Source organism: Salmo salar, chromosome ssa05 (assembly GCF_905237065.1).
Source record: "Salmo salar chromosome ssa05, Ssal_v3.1, whole genome shotgun sequence".
NCBI lineage: Eukaryota > Metazoa > Chordata > Actinopteri > Salmoniformes > Salmonidae > Salmo > Salmo salar.
Window position 1 is genome coordinate 81,961,091 of NC_059446.1, and position 27,187 is coordinate 81,988,277.

At 42.1% G+C, this 27,187-nt stretch overlaps 1 protein-coding gene across 1 annotated transcript; it reads left to right on the forward strand.

Annotated features, from left to right (window-relative positions):
- Positions 1–3,706: 3,706 nt before the first annotated feature.
- Positions 3,707–23,785, forward strand: LOC106573398 (complement C4). Its single transcript, XM_045719145.1, has 41 exons — positions 3,707–3,965; positions 5,145–5,334; positions 5,438–5,603; positions 5,924–5,994; positions 6,173–6,264; positions 6,438–6,520; positions 6,715–6,802; positions 8,175–8,301; positions 8,926–9,067; positions 9,190–9,302; positions 9,399–9,560; positions 9,728–9,898; positions 10,330–10,521; positions 10,756–10,899; positions 14,473–14,602; positions 14,972–15,043; positions 15,172–15,384; positions 15,591–15,702; positions 15,791–15,861; positions 15,962–16,101; positions 16,206–16,421; positions 16,523–16,583; positions 16,685–16,774; positions 16,855–17,061; positions 17,224–17,299; positions 17,443–17,635; positions 18,319–18,426; positions 18,632–18,794; positions 18,889–19,100; positions 19,749–19,907; positions 20,046–20,108; positions 20,182–20,272; positions 20,377–20,554; positions 21,226–21,316; positions 21,755–21,829; positions 21,921–22,020; positions 22,506–22,595; positions 22,819–22,914; positions 23,024–23,107; positions 23,253–23,385; positions 23,504–23,785. Exons 1-41 carry the CDS (start codon positions 3,898–3,900, stop codon positions 23,643–23,645), a joined length of 5,175 nt encoding a protein of 1,724 aa, XP_045575101.1. The 5' UTR covers positions 3,707–3,897; the 3' UTR covers positions 23,646–23,785.
- The last annotated feature ends 3,402 nt before the right edge of the window (positions 23,786–27,187 follow it).

The window sequence follows — 27,187 nt, forward strand, 5'->3', positions numbered from 1 at the left end:
AATGATTCATCCAATGACTGACTGTCAATACAGTAGTGTGCTAGCTACCCCACCCTGACCCGAGATGCTGGGAAAGGTGGTGGGGTTGGCAGGGGGTGGTAAAGGGTAGTGGAGGGGGGGGCTTACTGTGAGTACAGAGAGCTCTCTCTCTCAGGTTCTCAACTGCCTCGAAAAGAGAGAGAAAAAAAACTATATACAAAATAAGTACGGTATGTTTGGTGTAAAAGCTAAATTACACCAGTTAACAGAATTTCAATTACTGGCGAAGCATGAAAGGGGAGGAGACAGTGTACATGGATGGGCCTTTTTTCCCCTTCACTGGATGCAGTATGTTAGTGGTAGAGTTTTTACTTTCCTTCACTGTATACAGTATGTTAGAGGTAGAGTTTACACTCCTATATACAGTATGTTAGTGGAAGATTTTACTCTCCTATATACAGTATGTTAGAGGTAGAGTTTTTACACTCCTATATACAGTATGTTAGTGTGTCACAACTGTCATCATGGAGAGAAGAAGTGGACCAAAATGCAGCAGAGTTAGTGTTCAGCATCATTTAATAAAAAATAAAAAAGATCACTGGAACACTACAAAACAAGAAAATACCGACAGCTCAACAGTACTGACAGCATAACACACTGAACAGAAACAATTACCCACAACCCCAAAGAAAAACACACACTCCTATATAGGACTCCCAATCAAAGGCAACTCAACACACCTGCCTTCAATTGGGAGTCCTAATCACCAACACAACCATTCACACACAAAAACCCTGCCACATCCTGACCAAAACTAATCCAATTGCTCCCTCTGCTGGTCAGGATGTGACATAGTGGAAGATTTTACTCTCCTATATACAGTATGTTAGAGGTAGAGTTTTTACACTCCTATATACAGTATGTTAGAGGTAGAGTTTTTACACTCCTATATACAGTATGTTAGTGGTAGAGTTTTTACACTCCTATATACAGTATGTTAGTGGTAGAGTTTTTACTCTCCTATATACAGTATGTTAGTGGTAGAGTTTTTACTCTTCTTCACTGTATACAGTATGTTAGAGGTAGAGTTTTTACTCTCCGATATACATTATGTTAGTGGTAGAGTTTTTACTCTCCTATAAACAGTATGTTAGTGGTAGAGTTTTTACTCTCCTATATACAGTATGTTAGAAGTAGAGTTTTTACTCTCCTATATACAGTATGTTAGTGGTAGAGTTTTTACTCTCCTTCACTGTATACAGTATGTTAGTGGTAGAGTTTTTACTCTCCTATATACAGTATGTTAGAGGTAGAGTTTTTACTCTCCTATATACAGTATGTTAGAAGTAGAGTTTTTACTCTCCTATATACAGTATGTTAGTGGTAGAGTTGTTACTCTCCTTCACTGTATACAGTATGTTAGAGGTAGAGTTTTTACTCTCCTATATACAGTATGTTAGAGGTAGAGTTTTTACTCTCCTATATACAGTATGTTAGTGGTAGTTTTTACTCTCCTATATACAGTGTGTTTATGGTAGTTTTTACTCTCCTATTTACAGTATGTTTATGGTAGTTTTTACTCTCCTATTTACAGTATGTTAGAGGTAGAGTTTTTACTCTCTTATATACAGTATGTTAGAGGTAGAGTTTTTGTCTGTGTATGGCCAGAAATTAGTGATTTGTAATGCTGGTTGCACTTTTATCCAATTCAATTATTATGTGACTTTATATGGGGCGGCAGGTAGCCTAGTGGTTAGAGCATTGGACTAGTAACCGAAAGGTTGCAAGATGAAATCTCCGAGCTGACAAGGTAAAAATCTTTCGTTCTGAAAAAGGCAGTTAACCCACTGTTCCTAGGCTGTCATTGAAAATAAGAATTTGTTCTTCACTGACTTGCCTAGTTAAATAAAGGTTCAAAATATACACCACTGCCTAGGACAGGATAATGTCAACAGGTTTTGTTTGTTGCACAGACAGATGCATTGCTCAACTGATATTGCTCGGTTATTGCAGCCATTACAGACCTGTGATATTGACAGTTATAGGGCAAAGGTATATTTACACTTTAGGCAGACTGAATTCTAGTGGAGTTTGGCATTCACCCGACTGACATTTGTGTGATAACAGCAACAGACAAGTGAACGTTTCCAGAGTTTGTCATTGGATGAATCACATAACCAAACCAGAGCAGATACACACTTGTTTTTAAATGTAATGGTATCGGGAATCTAAGAACACACATACTGTACCATACAAACAAAATAGCCTTAACCAATATAATTAATATGATTGGCTTTTGATTCATGTAAATTGTAAGGTATTGTGAAATTGAATAAGAGAATATAAAACAAAACCCATACTGGCACTGACTAGAACACAGAGAATAGTATTATGCTGGCACTGACTAGAACACAAAGAATAGTATTATGCACTGACTAGAACACAGAGAATAGTATTATGCTGACACTGACTAGAACACAGAGAATAGTATTATGCACTGACTAGAACACAGAGAATAGTATTATGCTGACACTGACTAGAACACAGAGAATAGTATTATGCTGGCACTGACTAGAACACAGATAATAGTATTATGCTGGCACTGACTAGAACACAGAGAATAGTATTATGTTGGCACTGACTAGAACACAGAGAATAGTATTATGCTGACACTTACTAGAACACAGAGAATAGTATTATGCACTGACTAGAACACAGAGAATAGTATTATGCTGGCACTGACTAGAACACAGAGAATAGTATTATGCACTGACTAGAACACAGAGAATAGTATTATGCTGGCACTGACTAGAACACAGAGAATAGTATTATGCTGGCACTGACTAGAACACAGAGAATAGTATTATGCACTGACTAGAACACAGAGAATAGTATTATGCTGGCACTGACTAGAACACAGAGAATAGTATTATGCACTGACTAGAACACAGAGAATAGTATTATGCTGGCACTGACTAGAACACAGAGAATAGTATTATGCTGGCACTGACTAGAACACAGATAATAGTATTATGCACTGACTAGAACACAGAGAATAGTATTATGCTGGCACTGACTAGAACACAGAGAATAGTATTATGCACTGACTAGAACACAGAGAATAGTATTATGCTGGCACTGACTAGAACACAGAGAATAGTATTATGCACTGACTAGAACACAGAGAATAGTATTATGCACTGACTAGAACACAGAGAATAGTATTATGCTGACACTGACTAGAACACAGAGAATAGTATTATGCACTGACTAGAACACAGAGAATAGTATTATGCTGGCACTGACTAGAACACAGAGAATAGTATTATGCACTGACTAGAACACAGAGAATAGTATTATGCTGGCACTGACTAGAACAGGCCTCAGAAATCTTAGAAATCACATGATCTCAGGGAAAACCACAATTGCACTGACCAATGGGAGCATAGACTCTCATTGTGAAATGGAAGAATCTCTCTCCAACGTTCCCCAGGTTTTGACCGCTTAAGCCAAACAGTTAAATAAACTGCTCTGTTTGTAACACCAGATCTAATCCTGTGAAGAGTCTTTTGAATAATAATATCCCAAAGAGGACTTTCTTGTTTTAGTTGTAATCCTTTCTTGCCCATATTGAACCAACCAGTTGAAGAGAACTATACAACAGTTGTCTTTTCAATGAAGTTGTGACAATTTCTTGGTTATTGATGATTGACAGTAAGTGGCATCCTGCCTTAATCAGGCAGTGACTACAAATTACATAGGTTTTGTCTCAGAGGGAGAGGGGAAGGGAGGGGCATAAGAGATTGACATGGGGATTGAGAAAGAGAGAAAAGGGAGAGATCTATATAAACTGAGTGAATAAAACTGTGAAGATAGGGTCTGTGGACAGAGCAGGAGGAAAGACCGTGAACAGGAACTATGGGTTCTCCCGTCTGTCTTATGGTGCTCTTCATCTTGGCTGCTGAGTCTGTACATGGACAGGACAGGTAAATATTTCAACAATATCTTCATGAAACATTTCACCATGCAATATCAGTGCATTCCTGTGTCCTGTATGTGCATGTAGCTTTAACTCTAACTTACTTTTACTTATGTTTTAGCATGGTCACATGCACTGTAAAAAATGATTCAGGTGGTTAGTAAATTATTCTTGAAAATATAATTATTTTGATATTAACAAAACGTAGTTGTCATCTTTACTTGAATATAATTAGTACTTTACAGTACTTGTTCAATCAACCCCAAACCCCACCCCCCAAAAAATAATGAATTCAGCATAGATAAATGCAGCATCTAAACAACTGTTTGTGTGTAAAAACAACTACAAGGAAAATTGTGTTTAACTTACTCAATTATCATAATATTTCCTTTCAACTAAAGAATTTTAAGTTCTTCCAACAACTTGCCATGTGGCTCTATTTTTTTTACTTTACGATACTTTTACACAATGTTGGATGCACGTTTGAAGAATGAAAAAATCCAATTTCTACATTAGTATCAAACATTTTGTTATGCTATGAGGTGTAATGGACCACGATGAACGGATATCCAAACCGTAGGGCCAATTGACCTTCAATGATGTGACCATCCATTCTCACTATTAGTAAGATCATGCGCGCCACTCTTGACAGAGGCAAATACATAAATCTACAATGCTTGTTACTTTACCTCCAGTTAGTGCTAGTGGAATAAGCTCTGCTCTCAACAATTCCTGTTACAGTGGATAAAGATGCCAAGCGATGAAATACATAATGCCATGTTTAACACTGACACTGTTTAACACGATCAATGAAAGTAACTAAATAGAAACACTAAAATGTAAGTATATTATATCTAAAAATACCTCATGATGGAAATCCTCCAAAAGCTGATGGAAATAGTTGCCTACATGTTTTAAAGTGGAACTAGCCCAATATGTTTTACAGTGCGAGACGTCTATATTCCAGTTGTATTCTAATCTAATGTTTCAACTCAGATTCATCTGAGTACTTCAATGCCTCTGAATGACTTGCACATTTAGCATTTTGATATACTGGTGTTTGACAAACATAAAACATCTTTAGGTTTTTTTGTCTCTGACCTTAAAGTTATACTTTACATTCTAGACTGTTAAAAGTATTGGGTGGTAGATACAGTATTCTAAATGCTACCTTCTCTTGGCTCAGGTTCTTTATCTCAGCTCCCAATGTGTTCCATGTGGGGGTGAAGGAGCGTGTTTATGTCCAGCTGGGTAAAGCCCTCCTGAATAAACGTGTTACCCTCTTCCTGGAGCATGAGGAAACTACACATCGGATGTCTCAAAAGAGCAGCACTGTGTGTACTGAGGAGGGACAGATCCAAACTGTGGAACTAGAGGTATGACTTAGTGAGACCTGCCTAGATAAAATGAATGACCATACAGACTTCACCACAAACAACAAATAGGAGATATCATTTCAATGTTTTTCCCACCTTGCAGGTAGAAAGGGACAAGCTGCCCACCTTTGTGGATGTTCCCCATCTTTTGCTGGTGGCTGAGATGGAAGGGGTCGAAGGCAGAAAGATGGTGAGGGTCCTAGTCTCCCAACACAGAGGCTACATCTTCATTCAGACTGACCAGCCTATCTACAACCCTACACAGCAAGGTACTTCTACAGTCTACATGAAATAGAACCCGATTCTTAAAGGGATACTTGGGGTTTTGGCAATGAGGCCCCTTTATCTACTTCCCCCCCAGAGTCAGATGAACTTGTGGATATCATTTTTATGTGTCTGTGTCCAGTATGAAGGAAGTTAGAGGTAGTTTCCCGAGCCAATGCTAACTAGCGTATCTGCTAAGACACCTATAGACACCTGACTCTGGGGAAGTAGATAAAGGGCCTCACTGCCAAAATCCCCAAGTACAGCTTTAATATTGGTCAAAGGTTTACAATTAAGATATTATATTAGGATTTTTTTTTACCAGTGAGATACAGGATATTTACCCTCAACCACTCAATGAGGCCCCATAATGACGTTTTTCACATCTCTATTTTTGTGAGTACAAACTTTTAATTTCTGACCACATTCCGTTGTTACATTTCATTTCATGAAGTGTTGAAATGTTTATCATTGTGGTGGGGATCTTTGATGCCAAAAAGCTTTTTTTGATGTTTGAAAGAGTTGTGAAATAGTAACTGATTTGTATAGTAACTGATTTGTATCTCCTTGGTAGAATGCTGCGGGCAACCGGATAATGAAGACTCTTAAGAGAGCTGAGGATGGAATATTCACAGATATCCCTTTTAATATCCCTGATGTCTCAGAGTACAATCATATATTATGCGCTATAGAAATTCCACAATTATTCAATGTCAGCATCTATTAATTGACTGATATTGTGCAACTATCCTTCTTTGATCAATTGATTACATGATTTACTTAAAAAATACATTATAATAAGACAACTTAATATCATACCAGGTGTCTTTTTATTTTAGAATGGGTGTGTGGAGGATCGTGGCTCATTACCAAGGAGATGAAAAGAATGCTGTTACTCGAGAATTTCAAGTCAAGAAATTTGGTTAATTTTTTCTCTTTTTATCTCCTTTGCTCAACGTACTCTCTATTGACCATTTTAATATTTCAAGTTTAAAGCCAATCTTTCTTAAAATAATTTTACTTAAATTGTATTCATGCTATTATTTATACATTTTCTTACACATGGTGAAAGGATAAGAAATGTTTTGTTGTTCTGAACATGTTTTTTTGTTTCAGTGCTGCCGAGCTTTGAGGTGACTGTCATACCTGAGCAAAGCTACTTTCTATTGAGCACTGAGCTATTCAACTTCACAATTTTAGCCAAGTAAGATTTAATCCTGATATCAACTGTTTCATGATCTCAGCCAAGTAAGATTTAATCCTGATATCAACTGTTCCCCACTACAACATCTAGCTCCTTATAAAGTGCTGAAAAAAAGTCCAATCAAATCAAATGTTATTTCTCACTTGCGCCGAATACAACATGTGTAGACCTTACAGTGAAATGCTTACTTACAAGCCCTTAACCAACAATGCAGTTTTAAGAAAATACCAACAAAAAAAGTAACAGATAAGTAAGAATAACAAATCATTAAAGAGCAGCAGTAAATAACAATAGCGGGGCTATATACAGAGGGTAAAGGTACAGAGTGAATGTGTGGGGGCACCGGTGTCAAGGTAATTGAGGTAATATGTACACGTAGGTAGAGTTATTAAAGTGACTATGCATAGATAATAACAGAGAGTAGCAGCAGTGTTGGGGGGGGGGGGGGGGGGTCTTGGTAGCCATTCAGGGTAGCCATTTGATTAAATGTTCAGGTGTCTTCTGGCTTGGGGGTAGAAGCTGTTTAGAAGCCTTTTGGACCTAGACTTGGTGCTCCGGTACCGCTTGCCGTGCGGTAGCAGAGAGAACAGGGAGGCTGGAGTCTTTGACAATTTTTAGGGCCTTCCTCGGACACCGCCTGGTATAGAGGTCCTGGATGGCAAGAAGCTTGGCCCCGGTGATGTACTGGGCCGTACGCACTACCCTCTGTAGTGCCCTGCGGTCGGAGGCCGAGCAGTTGCCATACCATGCAGTGATGCAACCCGTCAGGATGCTCTCGATGGTGCAGCTGTAAAACATTTTGAGGATCTGAGGACCCATGACAAATCTTTTCAGTCTCCTGAGGGGGAATAGGTTTTGTCATGGCCTCTTCACGACTGTCTTGGTGTGCTTGGACCATGTTATTTTGTTGGTGATTTGGACATCAAGGAACTTGAAACTCTCAACCTGCTCCACTACAGCCCCGTCGTTGAGAATGGGGACGTGCTCGGTCCTCCTTTTCCTGTAGTCCACAATCATCTCCTTTGTCTTGATCACATTGAGGGAGAGGTTGTTGTCCTGCACCACACGGCCAGGTCTCTGACCTCCTCCCTATAGGCTGTCTTGTCATTGTCGGTGATCAGGCCTACCACTGTTGTGTCATCAGCCAACCTAATGATGGTGTTGGAGTCGTGCCTGGCCGTGCAGTCATGAGTGAACAGGGAGTACAGGAGGGGACTGAGCACGCAAATGTAACTTTAGTTCGGGCTATGTGGTTCTCATTGAGACATTCACCCAAGTACAAGTCCTCTAAATGTTTATCAAATCTATGAATATGTTATAGAACTCGGTAATTTTTATCAGTTGGTCTGACTTCACTGTATTTCCCCCTCAGGTACTCCTATGGTGAGAGTATAAAGGGAGCTTTCCACTGCCGGTTTGGACTGAAGGAAGAAACACAGGGGCCGGATGGTGAAAAAGGGAAGATTGTCTTCATCAGAGGATTGGAGCTGACTGGATCGGTGAGCGGATACATGTGGCATATTTCAATCAAAATATCTGTACTCTTCAATCAGAGAAGAAGACTCACAAAGACTAAAGCTCTGGGAGCTCTGAAGGACTGTCAATCGTTGTTAGGAGTGGTGGTAGGAGTCAGGCGCAGAGAGCAGAGGTAAGGAACTGTGTCTTTATTAAATAAAACACAACACGAACGACGCCAACACAACCGGCGTGGAAAAATGCAAAGTGCCCAGAACAGGCGCACAGCATGCATAAAATATAACAATTGTAGATCGCCAGCACATCCAAATACAAAACACAACCTGACGCTAAATAATCCCGCACAAACCTGGGCGGGCTACCCAGGCTTAAATAACCAAAATCAAAAGACCCAAATGAGGAACAGGTGCAAACAATAAGACATACCAAACGAAAAGGAAAAAGGGATCAGCGGCGGCTAGTAGGCCGGTGACGACGACCGCCGAGCGCCGCCCGAGCAGGCAGGGGAGCCACCTTCGGTGGGATTCGTGACAAGGACAACTGTAGTGGCGGCCAACCTATTTCTACATAAAGTTACAACATTTTGGTTTAAGCAAAGCTTGAGTTATGCTTTGACCTAAAACCTGTCGCTTGCCTTTTTCTCTCAGATACAAGCTGGAGAGGGGTCGGCGGTTCTCCAGCAATCCAAGCTCATCGAGCAACTCAAATCCAACCTCAACATCACCCTCTCAGACATGGTCCAGAGCAACGCACAGCTTTACATGGCAGTGTCTGTCACTGATATCATCAGTAAGGCATCAGTTGTTGTTCTTAGTTTGAACAAAAAGAGACTTTTGAAATGTGGTAGTCATACAGGAGGTACAAGACAACTAAACGATATTGGTACTATACTGTCTTTATCCCTTCACCAGGTGGTGAGCTACAGGAAGCAGAGGTGTCTCTTCCTGTTGTTTCCCAGCGTTACACTGTAGACCTGTCCCGTACCCGCTCTCACTACATCCCTGGAGTTCCTCTCACTGTAGTGGTAAGCCTCAATTTGGATGACAGAGATACGTTAGATTGAACAATGTCTATCTGTGAAATCATAAACTGTATATTGTTTTGTCCGGTGATCTGTTAGGTGGTGGTCCGTCTCCCAAATGGTTCCCCAGCCGTTGGAGAGCCAGTGAGAATGCATCTGCCAGAACTCCAGGATGGAGACCAAACTGTAAAGACTAACCAGCAGGGTGCAGTGTGGCACGATTTTAACCTTCCCAATCTTGATCGTGACATTACTGTGGAGGTAAGAATAACAAAATAGTCCAAATAAAACTATAGCTTCTAGCAGTAGCTTCAAGCAATACAGCAATAGGCTGTGAACAAAACACTGAAGAAATCATGTGAAACTAAAGACTTTGGATTGGTTCTCTCTTCTTTTATCCCATGTTTTCCCCTCTCTGTTTCCATTAGGTGACCGTAGATGACCAGAAAATAACCAAAGACGTCAAATGTGCATCGTCTCCTGGCAACACCTATCTGAGCGTGAGCGTGAGCCAAAAGATTCTGACGCCGGGTCAATCCCTTTCCGTTGTATTCAAAGTCTTCAATGGGCCACCAGAGGATGGGTTTATTTACTACATGGTGAGAGATATATGCCCAATGTATGACCATATTAGAGACACATATTTCCCTCAGATTACACAGATCCACAAAAAATTCAAAAACAAACCTGATTTTGATAAACTCCCATATCTACTGGGTGAAATACCACAGTGTGTCATCATCCCATATCTACTTGGTGAAATACCACAGTATGCCATATTTATGCTTATTTATTTTCCATTTTGTACTTTAACCAGTTGTACTTCTGTGAGTGTAATGTTTACTGTTCATTTTTATTGTTTATTTCACTTTTGTATATTATCTACTTAACTTGCTTTGGCAATGTTAACATATGTTTCCCATGCCAATAAAGCCCCTTGAATTGAATTGATATCACAAGGAACAGGACATGGTGGAAAAGTTCTATAACTGAGAGGAAAAACAATCACTTTTCTGTTTTTAATCGTCAGGTTTTCAGCCGTGGAGTGCTAACAAATCAGGGTTCTGTCAAATCAGGGGACTTAACAAAGATTCAGCTTCCAATCACGTCTGATATGACCCCCTCCTTCCGTCTGATTGGCTACTACTATGATCAGAAAGGTGACATCATTACTGACTCTGTGTGGGTAGACGTCAATGATGTTTGTGAGGGGACAGTGGAGGTGAGTAAACAGTGACTGGAGTAGATAAGCATCAGCACTGACAGAGAGAGTTCTGGAGAATCAGACAGCAATATGGCCAAAGCCTGTTAGAAACACAAAACAAAGAAAGAGAAATAAAGGGTTTAATCTGTGCTGACTGTTAATAAGTTACAATTCAGTTCAGAGTCATTTACTAATGATACGTATTTGGTGTTATCATCCTAATCTTTTCCTATGTATATTTATATGCTCTAGGTAAAGTCAAAATATGAATATCTACCAGGAAACACGGCAAAGCTGGAGATAGACTTAAATGGTCAGAAGGCCAAAGTTGCCTTGCTGGCTGTGGACAAGGCTATCTATGCTCTCAATGCCCACAACAAACTCACCCCCAAACAGGCAAGCTACTATTATTTTATTATTATTATTTTATTTTTTGGGGGGGTGTAGATCAGCTTTAATATTGCAGAAAGATTGTAGCTTCCATCAATGTAATTGTCTGCATAATTTCTAATCCCCCAATATGTTTTTTTGTGAATATACAGTACCAGTCAAAAGTTTTAGAACACCTACTCATTCAAGGGTGTTCTTTATTTTTACTATTTTCAAATGATAGAATAAAGGTGAAGACATCAAAACTATGAAAAAACACATATGGAATCATGTAGTAACCAAAAAAGTGTTAAACAAATCAAAATATATTTTAGATTTTAGATTCTTCAAAGTAGCCACCATTTTGCCTTGATGACAGCTTTGCACACTCTTAAAATTCTCTCAACCAGCTTCATGAGGAATGCTTTTTCAACAGTCTTGAAGGAGTTCCCACATATGCTGGTGTCGTGTCTTTGGCATCATTAAAACGGAAGACATGTTTATCAAATAACTCTCTGTAATTATTATTACGCGATTAAACTGATTAATCGTGTAACTGTAATTAACTAGGAGGTCGGGGCACCAAGGAAAATATTCAGATTACAAAGTTATAATTTTCCTAATATAACTTTCAGATATCATAATATCTGATCTATGAGTCTTCTGATTTAATGACGTATTCTTTACCTCGTCAGTCTCATTCCAAACATCGTAAATTGTTGGTTATCTGCACGAACCCAGTCTTCACTATGAGACATCCATACATCAATTGTCTTAAAATCATTTATTTACTAATTTAAGTAATTCACAGAAATGCATAACAAACAGATATGGTTACAAGGAAATGATAGGAGAATGTGCCCTAGTGGGGTAAACCGGCATGGCGGCTTGTTACACAAAGAAAGAGGGTTGGGCTTGAATGAAAGAGTGGGAAGACTGGGGAACAGAGAAAGCAGGTATGCCATCGTAAATACATTATTGTATGCATTCTAAATTACCGCCCATTTGGAAAAGGAAAATGCTATAAATATTTACTCTGAGCTGCGCTTCGGTAGGTTGGTTGTAGATGCTGGCCGTGTTGGCCAACAGAGATCTTCCTGTCCTCGGAAGAATGTCAGTGGTGGTAAATTGTATACGTTGTAGTATCTTCGTTGTGTGTTAGGCAGGATACGTCGTCCGTCCTTTCCTAGCCCACGTCTACAGCGGCCGCTGCTAACTCAACGGCTAGGAAGTATCACTTCTGTAGTGAATAAGAGTTCATACCATTCGCAACTGTAACGGCGTTGGTAGTCGTGTTTGTAGGAATGAGGCGCAGGAAACAACGAGCACAGGGAGTGGTGTTTTTAATAACACTTTGAAAGAAGAAAACAAAGTCCCCAAACACAGGGGAATAAATACAAGGTGCGACAATGCCAAGCCGACACGAACAAGACAGTCGATAACAACAATTAATCCCGCACAACAAGGAGCAGGCCAGCTAAACTAAATAGCCCCTCTAATGGCTAATTGACCACAGGTGTCTAAAATAAAAAAAGGGAAAAGCAAAAGGGAATCGGTGGCAGCTAATAGGCCGGTGACGACGACCGCCGAGCGCCACCCGAGCAGGAGGGGGCGACACCGTCGGTGGGAATCGTGACAGCAACCAAAGCTCACGCTGAGGTTGGCTTAGTTCTGTACTTGACATGTGAGTCCTTTTAACGCAGAGGCTGCAGACCTCACGTACCCGGAGCCGGCTGGTTACATTTTGTCACTGACTTATATAGTGGCGAGGGGAGAAGGGTGTGTTTCATTGTTTATAACTCCTGTCTCTTCACAGGGGCGGGCCACTGATTGGTCAGGGCTCTTTCCTTATGAAAACCCAATTTTCTCATTTGGAAGCTAAACTTACATTTCATCTCCTAACAAACAGTTTCAATATCAAACATTTAAATTGCACAACAATTCCATGTGAATCTGATAACTAGAATGTGTAGACTTTCCCAGGTACAGTTTATGTCGTCCTGTCATCAGTCATAATGTCTCAGATGACAACCGAACTGACATCCATACTCATTAAGTACCTGGTATATTTCCAACTGGTTCTATTACCGAAATATGGTTCCTTTCCCCCCACTTGTTTGATGTTCCCAGACTCTCTATATTTAACAAAGGCTATTCAAAAGTCCTTCAGTAGGGTCAGAGAGAGTGGGGAAGGGAGAAAGGTATTTATGGGGGGTCATAAACCTTACCCGCAGGCCAACGTCATGACACTGGACACTTGTTGGCTGCTTTTCCTTCACTCTGCCGTCCAACTCATCCCAAACCACCTCAACTGGGTTGAGGTGGAGTGATTGTGGAGGCCAGGTCACCTGATGCTCTCCATCACAAATAGCCCTTACACAGCCTGGAGGTGTGTTGGGTCATTGTCCTGTTGAAAAACAAATGATAGTCCCACTAAGCGCAAACCAGATGGGATGGCGTATCTTTGAAGAATGCTGTGGTAGCCATGCTGGTTAAGTATGCATTGAATTCTAAATAAATCACCAACAGTGTCACCAGCAAAGCACCCCCACCGCATCACACCTCCTCCATGCTTCACGGTGGGAACCACACTTGCGGAGATCATTCTACTCTGCGTCTCACAAAAACACGGCGTTTGGAACCAAAAATCTCAAATATGGACTCATCAAACCAAAGGACAGATTTACATCCGGTCTAATGTCCATTGCTCGTGTTTCTTGCCCCAAGCAAGTCTCTTCTTCTTATTGGTGTCCTTTATTAGTGGTTTCTTTGCAGCAATTTGACCATGAAGGCCTGATTCACGCAGTCCCCTATGAACAGTTGATGTTGAGATGTGTCTCTTACTTGAACTTTGTGAAGCATTTATTTGGGCTGCAATCTGAGGTGCAATTAACTCTACTGAACTTATCCTCTGCAGCAGAGGCAACTCTGGGTCTTCCTTTCCTGTAGTGGTCCTCATGAGAGCCAGTTTCATCATAGCACTTGATGGGTTTTGCGACTGCACTTGAAGAAGCTTTCAAAGTTATTGAAATTTTCCGCATTGACTGACCTTCATGTCTTAAAGTAATGATGGACTGTCATTTCTTTTGGTTTATTTGAGCTGTTCTTGCCATAATATGGACTTGGTCTTTTACCAAATAGGACTATCTTCTGTATACCACCCCTACCTTGTCACAACACAATTAATTGTCTCAAACGCACTAAGAAGGAAAGAAATTCCAGAAATTAACTTTTAACAAGGCACACTTGTTAATTGAAATACATTCCAGGTGACTACCTCATGAATCTGGTTGAGAGAATGCCAAGAGTGTGCAAAGCTGTCATCAAGTCAAAGGGTGGCTACTTTGAAGAATATAAAATATGAAATATAGAAAAGGAAAACCCTTGAATGAGTAGGTGTGTCCAAACTTTTGACTGGTACTGTATATACACATATACAAGCTACTATTTACTAAAGAATAATAATACATACTGTCTCCTCCACATTATTTCCTCTAAAACTCACTCCTTATAATGTACAGGTATAAATATATTCTATGCAATAAAGACCAAATGGCTGTTTTTGACTAATAGTGTGAATATTTTGTGTGCTGTTCACAGGTATTCTCATCGATGCAGTCCTATGACCTTGGTTGCTCATACGGTGGCGGCTCAGATATAGCCTCTGTGTTGAACGACGCTGGCTTGTCATTCATCTCCAACTCTCATGTGCTATCTAAGATGAGGAAGGGTATGACGAATGTAGTGTGATTAAACAAAACAGCTGTCTAGTGTCTACACTACTTCTTCTTTGGTCCGTCGTTTCTGAATGATGTTCTCTGGTATAGGGTTAAAATCCCTTTAGGAGGTAGACAACTTAACATTTCACAGACATGGATCCACTAAACTAGACATGACATTGGCTGGGACCTGCCCAACCTTCAACATAAAGAAAAAAAACGAATAAAATAAAAAAAACACCAACTCAGACGTACATTTCAACAAAGTATTAATGACATCATAATTGCTCAAAACCTACATGTTCCCACAATATGTTGATATTATATGTTGATGTTTTGATTTGATCGTCTTCACCCTAATGTACGTGTGTTTGTCTTAGGGTTTAACTGTGAGTCAGGCTTCAGACGACAGAGGCGTTCCCTGAACGTCCAACAGAAGATGATGTCCAAAAGTATTACAACGTTACTATACTCTAACTGTCACTAACTGCTGGCTGAGGTGGTGGGAGAGAGTGTTTGTCAGTCCTGGCAGGTACGAACTAAAACCTTTTGTCACTACCTCACCATCTCCAACTCCCAGAATCGAGTTACTCAGACGCCAAGCTGCAGGAGTGTTGTTCTCATGGCTTCTCCCTGATCCCCATGCTGAGGACGTGTCAGCAGCGAGCCGAGAGAGTGGCACGAGCCAATAAGGACCATGACTGTGTCAAGGCCTTCCTGGACTGCTGCATAGAGGGAGAGAAGCTGAGGGAAAAGAAGAAACAAAATGACGCCCAGAGAGGACATGGCAGGAGTGAGGATGACTTGATTGTTGGGGATATTACCATTCTAACATGTATAACATTGTAACAAAATGATAACAACCACTATTCTTTAGACAGACATGGGAATTTTGAAACAAAATATCTGACTGGTTATAACTTAGAAGGATTCGATGAGAATACGATCTTAAAAGGTTATATTATTGTGACACCATTAGTCTGCACTCTCTCCTCTCAGCTGCGAGTGCCACAGACATCGAAGACTTCTTTGACACAACCAATCAGCAAATACGCAGAAGTTTCCCCCCAAGCTTTGCATTCGCAGTGGTGGATATAAACGGCAAAGGAAGGTGAGAAATCGACATTTAGACACACAGTATATCGGCGCCATGTGTCTGAAACACTATTGGAATTTGACTCTCTCTCTGTCTCCCTTAGTCATACTGTGGCTCTGCCTGATTCCATCACCACCTGGGAGATACAGGCTGTCAGCTTGTCTGCTTCTCATGGTAACATCCTCCTCTATTGGTTCATATTCCTGTACCTAGATAGTAAGGAACATGTGGTGACATTCTGGAGAGTAATGGACTGTGTGTGTCCTTCCTGCAGGCATCTGTGTGGCAGAACCACATGAGTTCCGTGTGTTTAAGAAGATTTTTGTCTCTCTGAGGCTGCCGTACTCAGTCAAAAGATTTGAGGAAATGTCTATTGTTCCTGTTGTCTACAACTATTGGGACCAGGCTGCACAGGTAGAGTTAAATCACTTTCTATAGTACTACAGTTTTACACTTCAGAAGCATTTACAGAAAGATGAAATGCCATACAGCTGATGGACCACCTTCCTCCTTCTCAGATTGCACTCCACATGGAGAGAAATGACAAGCTCTGTTCACCAGGCTCCAGTTCCATCAAAACCTATGTCAACATCACCGTGGAGGCCCACTCCTCCAAAGCCGTCACTTTCTCTGCAGTACCCATGGAAACCGGCCCCATACCCATCAAAATACGCCTTTATGACATAGAGAATGAGGACGGCAGTGATGCTATTGAAAAGATTCTGAATGTTAGAGTAAGTATACAAAAAATATCAGGAAAAATTACTACTACAAAATAAATGATGTGAAGATCCATTACTGCATGTATGCAATATAATAGTTTCTCATATTTTAGACGGAGGGAATAGAGAAGAGAGTGGAGGAAACTCATTTTCTTGACCTGAGTGGCAATATTGGTGAGATTGCTAACAGAATATCTATGATGACAGCATTTTATTCACGTAATAGTTTATGGCATAAAAAGCACCAACCAGGTTCTCTCATTCTCTGTTGTCAGGGAAGAGTGGCCAATCTTTCATGATTGATGGAAAGTTACCAGACAACACAGTCCCTGGCTCCAGCTCCAATATCTTCGTCAAGATGGAAGGTCTGACTCATTTTACCCTCCAATCATTTCTCTTCACAACAGTATTGTCAGTTTAATATCCATTCTCATCCATTCCCCAGGGGAGCTGTTTGGCCAGTCCACTTCCAGGACCCTGCTCTCTCCCGAAGGGGTTACAAGCTTGCTCAATGCCCCTGCTGGATGTGCAGAGCAGACTATGAAACGTATGGCCCCCACAGCCCTGGCCCTCCGCTATCTGGACCTTAGCCAGCGCTGGTATGAGCTGACCCCTGGCACCAGAGATACGGCCCTCCAGTTCACAGAGCAAGGTGTGGGAGAACTATAATGAAGATGCTTTATTTTCATTTATAGTAAGAAACACAAAATACAATCTCTCTTTCTCCCTCTCTCTCTCTCTCTCTCTCTCTCTCTCTCTCTCTCTCTCTCTCTCTCTCTCTCTCTCTCTCTCTCTCTCTCTCTCTCTCTCTCAGGCTATATGAGAATTCTGACGTTTAAAAACGATGATGGATCATATGGAGCTTGGACGCACCATCCAACCAGTTACTGGTCAGTACATCTCTCTTTACGTTGCTTGTTTTTGTGTTACTGTAGTTTTCTGTCTGTCTGGAATAAAAGCCTGTAAACACTGCAACTCTCCAGGACTGGAGCTGGCCGATCCTATCACAGTGTTTGTTAACCTTCCTCTCTAGGCTGACGGGCCTTGTTGTGAAAGTGATGTCTCTGGTGGCAGAACGTGAGAATGCAGGCGGTGGAGAGAAGGGGAGATGGGCACAGGGTGTGTCTGAGCAGCATATCATTGATTCAGTCAGATACCTCCTGGTTAAACAGAAGGAGGATGGATCATTCTCGGACCCTAACCCAGTCATACACAGGGAAATGCAGGTAAAGGATTATTCAAAACACTAGTTTTAACATGAAGATCACTTTATTGGTCAGTTTCACACAAGGTCCAACCGGAATTTGACTTCCGCTTTTAACCCAACTCCTCCGAAAGACACACATAACATAGACAGGTTTTGGAGAGGTGTGGGAAGCTTCCACACTGGACGCCTGGGGAGCTGTTGTTGTGTGGGGGTTAAGTGCCTTGCTTAAAAGCACAACAGCAGGCAAAGGCATCTAGGATTTCATTCCAGCAACCCTCCGGTTGCCAACTCAGTCAGACGCAGGACTCGAACTGGCAACCCTCCTGTATTTCAACAGAGTATTTTGTCTTTCTCTGTTTAGTTAAGTTGTCTCTTTCTCTCTAGGGAGGCATTGAACTGGCAACCCTCCTGTATTTCAACAGAGTATTTTGTCTTTCTCTGTTTAGTTAAGTTGTCTCTTTCTCTCTAGGGAGGCATTGAACTGGCAACCCTCCTGTATTTCAACAGAGTATTTTGTCTTTCTCTGTTAGTTAGTTGTCTCTTTCTCTCTAGGGAGGATTGAACTGGCAACCTCCTGTATTTCAACAGAGTTTTTTAGGTTGTCTCTTTCTCTCTAGGGAGGCATTGAACTGGCAACCCTCCTGTATTTCAACAGAGTATTTTGTCTTTCTCTGTTTAGTTAAGTTGTCTCTTTCTCTCTAGGGAGGCATTGGAGGGATAGAGGGAGATGTCTCCATGACTGCCTTCATAACTGTGGCTCTAAATCGCTCCCTCCCTTTCCTGACAGACAACAAGGAGCGTAGCGATACGGTAAGATAGCTGGACAGATTTCCTTATTAACTCATAAGTGTTTAGTATAGTGTACTTTTTTATTGTGTTACCAATTAACCGACTTCAACCTTAATCATCCGTCTAAATCAGCCGTCTCTATCCTGGAGAAGAAGAAAAACAGAGACATCAAATGCTTCTATTTTGAACCAGAACTGCTAGCTGCTCTGTGTTTGTGTTTGTGTAGAAAGCCATTATCTCCAAAGCCACCGACTACCTGCTCTCACGTGTTGAGGGGCTACAGAGACCCTACGCTGTCGCCATAACAGCCTACTGTCTGTCAGTCTGTCTGTCTGACCGGACACAGGCTGTGCCTGCCTGGGAAAAACTCAAAGGACTGGCAACTGAAGGTATCGTCCTATTACACTCCTGTTATAGGTCAGAATGGTGTGGGCTGATGGGGAATTTCTGCTGACATTGATATTCTTTGACTCCTCTTGACAGGGAAAGACCATTGCCATGGGTGGTATGCTAACGCTGGCATGGTGAATGAGGAAAAGAAACGTCTTGTACCGACAACAGAGGCCATAACAGTAGAGACTACAGCCTACGCCCTGTTAACTGCAGTGGCTCATAAGGACACAGAGTGGGCAGACTCTGCAGCCTGCTGGCTGACTTCACAGGAGAACTATGGAGGAGGATTCAAGTCCACACAGGTGAGATATACTGTACTGATGGAGCAGAGTTCAAGTCCTCATAGGTGAGATATACTGTACTGATGGAGGAGACTTCAAGTCCTCACAGGTGAGATATACTGTACTGATGGAGCAGACTTCAAGTCCTCACAGGTGAGATATACTGTACTGATGGAGGAGACTTCAAGTCCTCACAGGTGAGATATACTGTACTGATGGAGGAGACTTCAAGTCCTCACAGGTGAGATATACTGTACTGATGGAGGAGACTTCAAGTCCTCACAGGTGAGATATACTGTACTGATGGAGGAGACTTCAAGTCCTCACAGGTGAGATATACTGTACTGATGGAGCAGACTTCAAGTCCTCACAGGTGAGATATACTGTACTGATGGAGAGCCAAACAATGCCTAAACATGATGTGGCTGCTTCATTGCCTCCTAGTGGATGTTGTTTCCTTGTTCCTAGTTAGCATGTTTTGCTAGTTTTCCGCCTTCATATTCAGTCCAACAATACTGATATCCTACTGATACAGTGACCCAGGGGTGATAGTCCCAATCATTGAGAGTCGATGGACATTTTACATTCTACACCATTTAGTAGAAATAACATGTTAAATGTCTACCTTCAATTTGTATCCAGTCTATACATTCATCTTAATGTCTTTAGGATACTATAGTGGCTTTGGAGGCTCTCTCTGAGTATGCACTGAACAGGCCCCAACCTCCCATCACAAAAGTGGAAGTACAGTTCACTGCTCCAAGGAAGAACGACATTCAGAAGCTGTCATTGGACAACAAGGGGGAGAAAGTAGAAATAGAGCTGAAGGTACACCCACTCCAACACACACACACACACACACACACACACACACACACACACACACACACACACACACACACACACACACACACACACACACACACACACACACGTAACTCTTTATCTCTGTCTCTACTTAACCAGAAACTGATTGGTAATCCTATCATTAACGTAACGCTAACGGGACAGGGAAAAGCCAAGATGAAGGTGAGCGTCTTTATCATCCAAAAATATTTATTGATGTTCATTCAAACTGGTAATATATTGATCTGTCTGGCAGGTTACGAAGGCTTACCATCTACTGGACACCTCAGACGACTGTAACCTTCTGTCAATCACAGTCAAAGTAGAGGGGAAAGTAGAGTACACTGGTGAGCGTACAACACTACTCTGATTCAGTGCTCCTTTTACTACAGGTTAGGATGTGTGTGACTGAGTTCCACTAGTACACTATGATAACACTTTGTTTCATCAGCCCAGATTGTTGAAGACTACAACGACTATGAGGGTGACTATGGAGACGGAGAGAAAAGGGAGGAAGAGGATGTCCCCCGATCAGCGATTGAGTGGTTCGATGCTCGCAGCAGGCACAGAAGAGATACTCAGCAAAGCCGGAATTCTGAAAACGATGTTGAATACGAAGTCTGTGTGAGGTCAGTTAAACAGAGAGGTCTGTGTGAGGTCAGTTAAACAGAGAGGTCTGTGTGAGGTCAGTTAAACAGAGAGGTCTGTGTGAGGTCAGTTAAACAGAGAGGTCTGTGTGAGGTCAGTTAAACAGAGAGGTCTGTGTGAGGTCAGTTAAACAGAGAGGTCTGTGTGAGGTCAGTTAAACAGAGAGGTCTGTGTGAGGTCAGTTAAACAGAGAGGTCTGTGTGAGGTCAGTTAAACAGAGAGGTCTGTGTGAGGTCAGTTAAACAGAGAGGTCTGTGTGAGGTCAGTTAAACAGAGAGGTCTGTGTGAGGTCAGTTAAACAGAGAGGTCTGTGTGAGGTCAGTTAAACAGAGAGGTCTGTGTGAGGTCAGTTAAACAGAGAGGTCTGTGTGAGGTCAGTTAAACAGAGAGGTCTGTGTGAGGTCAGTTAAACAGAGAGGTCTGTGTGAGGTCAGTTAAACAGAGAGGTCTGTGTGAGGTCAGTTAAACAGAGAGGTCTGTGTGAGGTCAGTTAAACAGAGAGGTCTGTGTGAGGTCAGTTAAACAGAGAGGGAATTGATTCTGTCATGAATATACAAATAAAAGCAGATTTGTGACTGGGATGAATATTTTGTGACGACCTAGGCGATAGGGCAGTGGTTTTTCAGTAAGCTAACTAACTTGTATTCTTTAGTCATAGTCTGACCAGGAACCTCACAGGAATGTCCATAGCCGACATCACACTGCTCAGTGGCTTTGAGGCACAGACAGACGACCTGGACAAGGTGAGTCTTCATCATCATCATATAGAGTCTATATAAACACGTAACCAACCCCCTCCCTTTACTTTTCTTTAGTAATCAATGTTTTGTCAGTCTCTCCCCTCCTCTCTCTCCCCTGATCTTCCTCTCTCCCTTCCCCTCTTTTCATCCCTCGATCATTCCTTCCTCTCTCCTTTCCCCCTTCATATCCCCCATCATTCCTTCCTCTCTCCTTTCCCCCTTTTCATCCCTCGATCATTCCTTCCTCTCTCCTTTCCCCCTTTTCATCCCTCGATCATTCCTTCCTCTCTCCCTTCCCACTTTTCATCCCTCGATCATTCCTTCCTCTCTCTCTTCCCACTTTTCATCCCTCCATCATTCCCTCCTCTCTCCTTTACCCCTTTTCATCTCTCCATAATTTCTTCCTCTCTTCCTCTTTCTCTAACTGTTGTCTCTCCACAGCTAAAGAACCGTGATGAACAATACATCTCTCACTACGAGGTCTCACATGGCAAAGTGCTGTTGTACTTCAATGAGGTGAGACTCACACAGACACGAATACACAAGCAACTCGGTGGAACAGTGTGAAATCGAAAAGCCCAAAGGTATTTTTTCTGTCTCTGTCCAGATTGAGGAAAGGGAGTGTGTAACGTTTAGGGCTGTGCAGACAGTAGCTATAGGTTTACTGCAGCCTGCTCCGGCCACATTCTATGACTACTATGAACCAGGTATGCAAGGCTTTCTTTTCAGATTTATTCTGTACTTTTTTTTTACCTTGATTGATTTTTTGTATTTGTCAAATAGTCTTCTGAATATTTTAGCCATCACTAAAAAAGAATGCATAATTTGACTATCTCTCTCCATCTGTCACTGTCTCTCTCTCTTCCTCCCTGTCTGTCTGTCTCCCTGTCTGTCTCCCTGTCTGTCTTCCTCCCTGTCTGTCTGTCTGTCTGTCTGTCTGTCTGTCTGTCTGTCTGTCTGTCTGTCTGTCTGTCTGTCTGTCTGTCTGTCTGTCTGTCTGTCTGTCTGTCTGTCTGTCTGTCTGTCTGTCTGTCTGTCTGTCTTTGCTAACATACACACACCTCTCTCACTCTCTCTCTCACTCCCTCCCTCCCTCTCTCTCTCTCTCTCTCTCTCTCTCTCTCCTCTCTCTCTCTATCCTCCCTCCCTCTCTCTTTCTCTCTCTCACACACACATACATACACAATCACAGACAGAAAGTGTACTACTTTCTATGCTGCACCAAAAAGAAGCAAGATGGTTTCAACGTTGTGTTCAGGGGATGTGTGCCAGTGTTCAGAGAGTAAGTTGTTATTACTATCGCCAACATTCTCTCAGTTACCCTATTGAAGTATTATCTCACTGTTAAGGCACCAGACCTGGGTTCTAATAGAATGGAGAATTTGATTGAGCCTGCCTGTAGGGCCTTAAAGGCGGGATTTTACAATTTTGAGACTATTCCATTGGTTCTGGTTTCATTGGTTAGGGTCTGTATGACACTGAAGAAAGTCCCATTGGTTCTTTAGGGCCCTGCCACAAAGAGAAGGACACTTTTGGACCACTGAAGCTAGAGAAGAAAGATCGTTTTGAACATGCTTGCTATTCCCCCACTGTGGATTACGGTCAGTAGACAATTTAGCTATGAGTGTGACACAGGTCAATCATTTAACAGTTACAGTATGGGACAAATAAGGTGAAGCTAGTAATTTGTTTCAAATCTGGTTGTTTTAGGTTTCATTGTCCAAGTCATCAGTATGTCTGTGAAGAGTAACTTTGAACTCTACACAACTAATGTGACTCAGATACTCCGAGCCAGTAAGTGATAATACCATTATTCTAATCCTGACTTGAGATCTCTGTCTGTAACTAGAATGTTCATGAAGACGTAACCATAGATAGTACATTTACTTCTTTCTACGGTCATGGTAACTATGGAAACTCTGTGCCCTCTTTCTGCCAGCCGGAGATGTGAAGCTGGAGGAGAGCAAAGTGCGAGTGTTCGCCAAGAGGCTCCAGTGTAAAGGACAGCTAGAGACAGGGAAGAAATACCTCATCATGGGCAAAGATGGCTCCACCACCGACTCTAATGGCCAGTAAGTTCTGGCTATGATGTCATGAGACAACTGAAGATGTTTTTACCTCTAAGGTCTTACTCTGTGAGAATTGGACTTCCCTGGTAAATGTCTCACCGTTTCTCTGTTTGACTTTTAGGATGCAATACCTTTTGGAATCAAATACCTGGATTGAACAAGTGCCTAATGAGAAAAAGTGCAAAGGATCAAAGAACAAGGCTACATGCAAAAAATTCCAAGACTTTGTATCCGAGTACATGTTGATTGGCTGCACCCAGTGATTGGTTCACTGACATGTTAACATGCATACTCAACACATCATCTAGAAAATGAAATGTTTTTATCGATTCATGTAATTCAGTGTTTGTAACATCCACTTTCAATACTTCTCAAGATCAATAAAATGGCATTTTAACCACAACATGTAATTCAGTCTTTGACTAACTTTACCAACAATATGAATGAAATGAGAAACATAAAACATCCATAAAGTTTACAGCTTTATTTAATAATTGTGTTTAAGCACATGGCAATAAATACAAGGAACATACGATAGGACACTGACGATACAAAACATTAAGAACACCTGCTCTTTTATTTCTGTTTATTTTATTTCACCTTTACTTAACCTGGTAGGCCAGTTGAGAACAAGTTCTCATTTACAACTGCGACCTGGCCAAGATAAAGCAAAGCAGTGCGACACAAACAACAACACAGAGTTACACATGGGATAAACAAACGTACAGTCAATAACACAATAGAAAAATCTCTATACAGTGTGTGCAAATGAAGTAAGGAGATAATGCAATAAATAGGCCAATAGGGGCGAAGTAATTACAATTTAGCAATTTACACTGGAGTGATATATGTGCAGATGAGGATGTGCAAGTAGAAATACTGGTGTGCAAAAGAGCAGAAAAACAAAAAACATATGGGGATGAGGTAGGTAGTTGGTTGGATGGGCTATTTACAGATGGGCTGTGTACGGCTGCAGTGATCGGTAAGCTGCTCTGACAGCTGGTGCTTAAAGCTAGTGAGGGAGATATAAGTCTCCAACCAGTGATTTTTGCAGTTCGTTCCCATCATTGGCAGCAGAGAACTGGAACGAAAGGCTGCCAAAGGATATGTTGGCTTTGGGGATGACCAGTGAAATATACCTGCTGGAGCGCGTGTCACGGGTGGGTGTTGCTATGGTGACCAGTGAGCTGAGATAAGGTGGAGCTTTACCAGTAAAGACTTATAGATGACCTGGAGCCAGTGGATTTGGCGACGAATACGTAGCGAGGACCAGCCAACGAGAGCATACAGGTCGCAGTGGTGGGTAGTATATGGGGCTTTGGTGACAAAACGGATGGCACTGTGATAGACTGCATCCAATTTGCTGAGTAGAGTGTTGGAGGCTATTTTGTAAATGACATCTCCGAAGTCAAGGATCGGTAGGATAGTCAGTTTTACGAGGGTATGTTTGGCAGCATGAGTGAAGGAGGCGTTGTTGCGAAAAAGGAAGCCAATTCTAGATTTAACTTTGAATTGGAGATGCTTAATATGAGTCTGGAAGGAGAGTTTACAGTCTAGCCAGACACCTAGGTATTTATAGTTGTCCACATATTCTAAGTCAGAACCGTCCAGAGTAGTGATGCTAGTCAGGCAGGCGGGTGTGGGCAGCGATCGGTTGAAGAGCATGGATTTAGTTTTACTAGCATTTAAGAGCAGTTGGAGGCCACGGAAGGAGTGTTGTATGGCGTTGAAGCTTGTTTGGAGGTTTGTTAATACAGTATCCAAAGAAGGGCCAGATGTATACAGAATGGTGTTGTCTGCATAGAGGTGGATCAAAGAATCACCTACAGCAAGAGCGACATCATTGATATATACAGAGAAAAGAGTCAGCCCGAGAATTTAACCTTGTGGCAATCCCATAGAGACTGCCAGAGGTCCGGACAACAGGCCGTCCGATTTGACACACTGAACTCTATCTGAGAAGTAGTTAGTGAATTAGGCGAGGCAGTCATTACAGAAACCGAGGCTGTTGAGTCTGCTGATAATAATACTGTGATTGACAGAGTCGAAAGCCTTGGCCAGGTCGATGAAGACGGCTGCACAGTACTGTCTTTTATCGATGGCGGTTATGATATCGTTTAGGACCTTGAGCGTGGCTGAGGTGCACCCGTGACCAGCTCGGAAACCAGATTGCATAGTGGAGAAGGTACGGTGGGATTCGAAATGGTCGGGTGATATGTTTGTTCACATGGCTTTCACAGACTTTAGAAAGGCAGGGCAGGATGGATATAGGTCTGTAACAGTTTGGGTCTAGAGTGTCTCCCCCCTTTGAAGAGGGGGGATGACCGCGGCCGCTATTCAATCTTTAGGAATCTCAGACGATATGAAAGAGAGGTTGAACAGACTAGTAATAGGGGTTTCAACAATGGCGGCGGATAATTTTAGGAAGAGAGAGTCCAGATTGTCTAGCCCAGCTGATTTGTAGGGATCCAGATTTTGCAGCTCTTTCAGAACATTAGCTGTCTGGATTTGGGTGAAGGAGATGCGGGGGCTTGGGCCAGTTGCTGCAGGGGGTGCAGAACTATTGGCCGGGGTTGGGTAGCCAGGTGGAAAGCATGGCCAGCCGTAGAGAAATGCTTATTGAAATTCTCGATTATCGTGGATTCATCAGTGGTGACAGTGTTTCCTAGTCTCAGTGCAGTGGGCAGCTGGGAGGAGGTGTTCTTATTCTCCATGGACTTTACAGTGTCCCAAAACCTTTTGGAATTAGGACTGCAGGATTCAAATTTCTGTTTGAAAAAGCTAGCCTTTTCTTTCCTAACTGACTGTTTGTATTGGTTCCTGACTTCCCTGAAAAGTTGCATATCGCGGGGACTATTCGATGCTAGTGCAGTACACCACAGGATGTTTTTGTGCTGGTCAAGGGCAGTCAGGTCTGGAGTGAACCAAGGGCTATATCTGTTCTTCGTTTTTCATTTTTTGAAAGGGGCATGCTTTTTAAGATGGTGAGGAAAGTACTTTTAAAGAACAACCAGGCATCCTCTACTGACGGGATGAGGTCAATATCTTTCCAGGATACCCAGCTCAGGTTGATTAGAAAGGCCTGCTCGCAGAAGTGTTTTAGGGAGCGTTTGACAGTGATGAGGGGTTGTCGTTTGACTGTGGACCCATAACGGACGCAGGCAATGAGGCAGTGAACGCTGAGATCCTGGTTGAAAACAGCAGAGGTGTATTTAGAGGGCAAGTTGGTCAGGATGATATCTATGAGGGCGCCCATGTTTACGGATTTGGGGTGGTACCTGGTAGGTTCATTGATAATTTGTGTGAGATTGAGGGCATCTAGCTTAGATTGTAGGACGGCCGGGGGTGTTAAGCATATCCCAATTTAGGTCACCTAGCAGTACAAACTCCGACGATAGATGGGGGGCAATCAATTCACATATGGTGTCCAGGGCACAGCTGGAAGCTGAGGGGAGTCTATAACAAGCAGCAACATTGAGGGATTTATTTCTGGAGAGATGGATTTTTAAAAGTAGAAGCTCGAACTGTTTGGGCATAGACTTGGATAGTATGAAAGAACTCTGCAGGCTATCTTTACAGTAGATTGCAGTTCCGCCCCCTTTAGTAGTTCTGTCTTGATGGAAAATGTTGTAATTGGGGATGGAAATTTCAGAATTTTTGGTGGCCTTCCTATGCCAGGATTCAGACACGGCTAGGACATCAGGGTTGGCGGAGTGTGCTAAAGCAGTGAATAAAGCAAACTTAGGGAGGAGGCTTCTGATCTTTCCATGACATAGACTGACCAGGTGAATCCAGGTGAAAGCTA

Coding starts and splice junctions, on each gene's coding strand:
- LOC106573398 (XM_045719145.1), top strand. CDS start 3,898: ATGGGTTCTCCCGTCTGTCTTATGGTGCTCTTCATCTTGGCTGCTGAG. Junction 6,521..6,714: donor ATTTCAAGTCAAGAAATTTG/GTTAATTTTTTC, acceptor TTTTTGTTTCAG/TGCTGCCGAGCTTTGAGGTG. Junction 15,385..15,590: donor CCAGAGAGGACATGGCAGGA/GTGAGGATGACT, acceptor CTCTCCTCTCAG/CTGCGAGTGCCACAGACATC.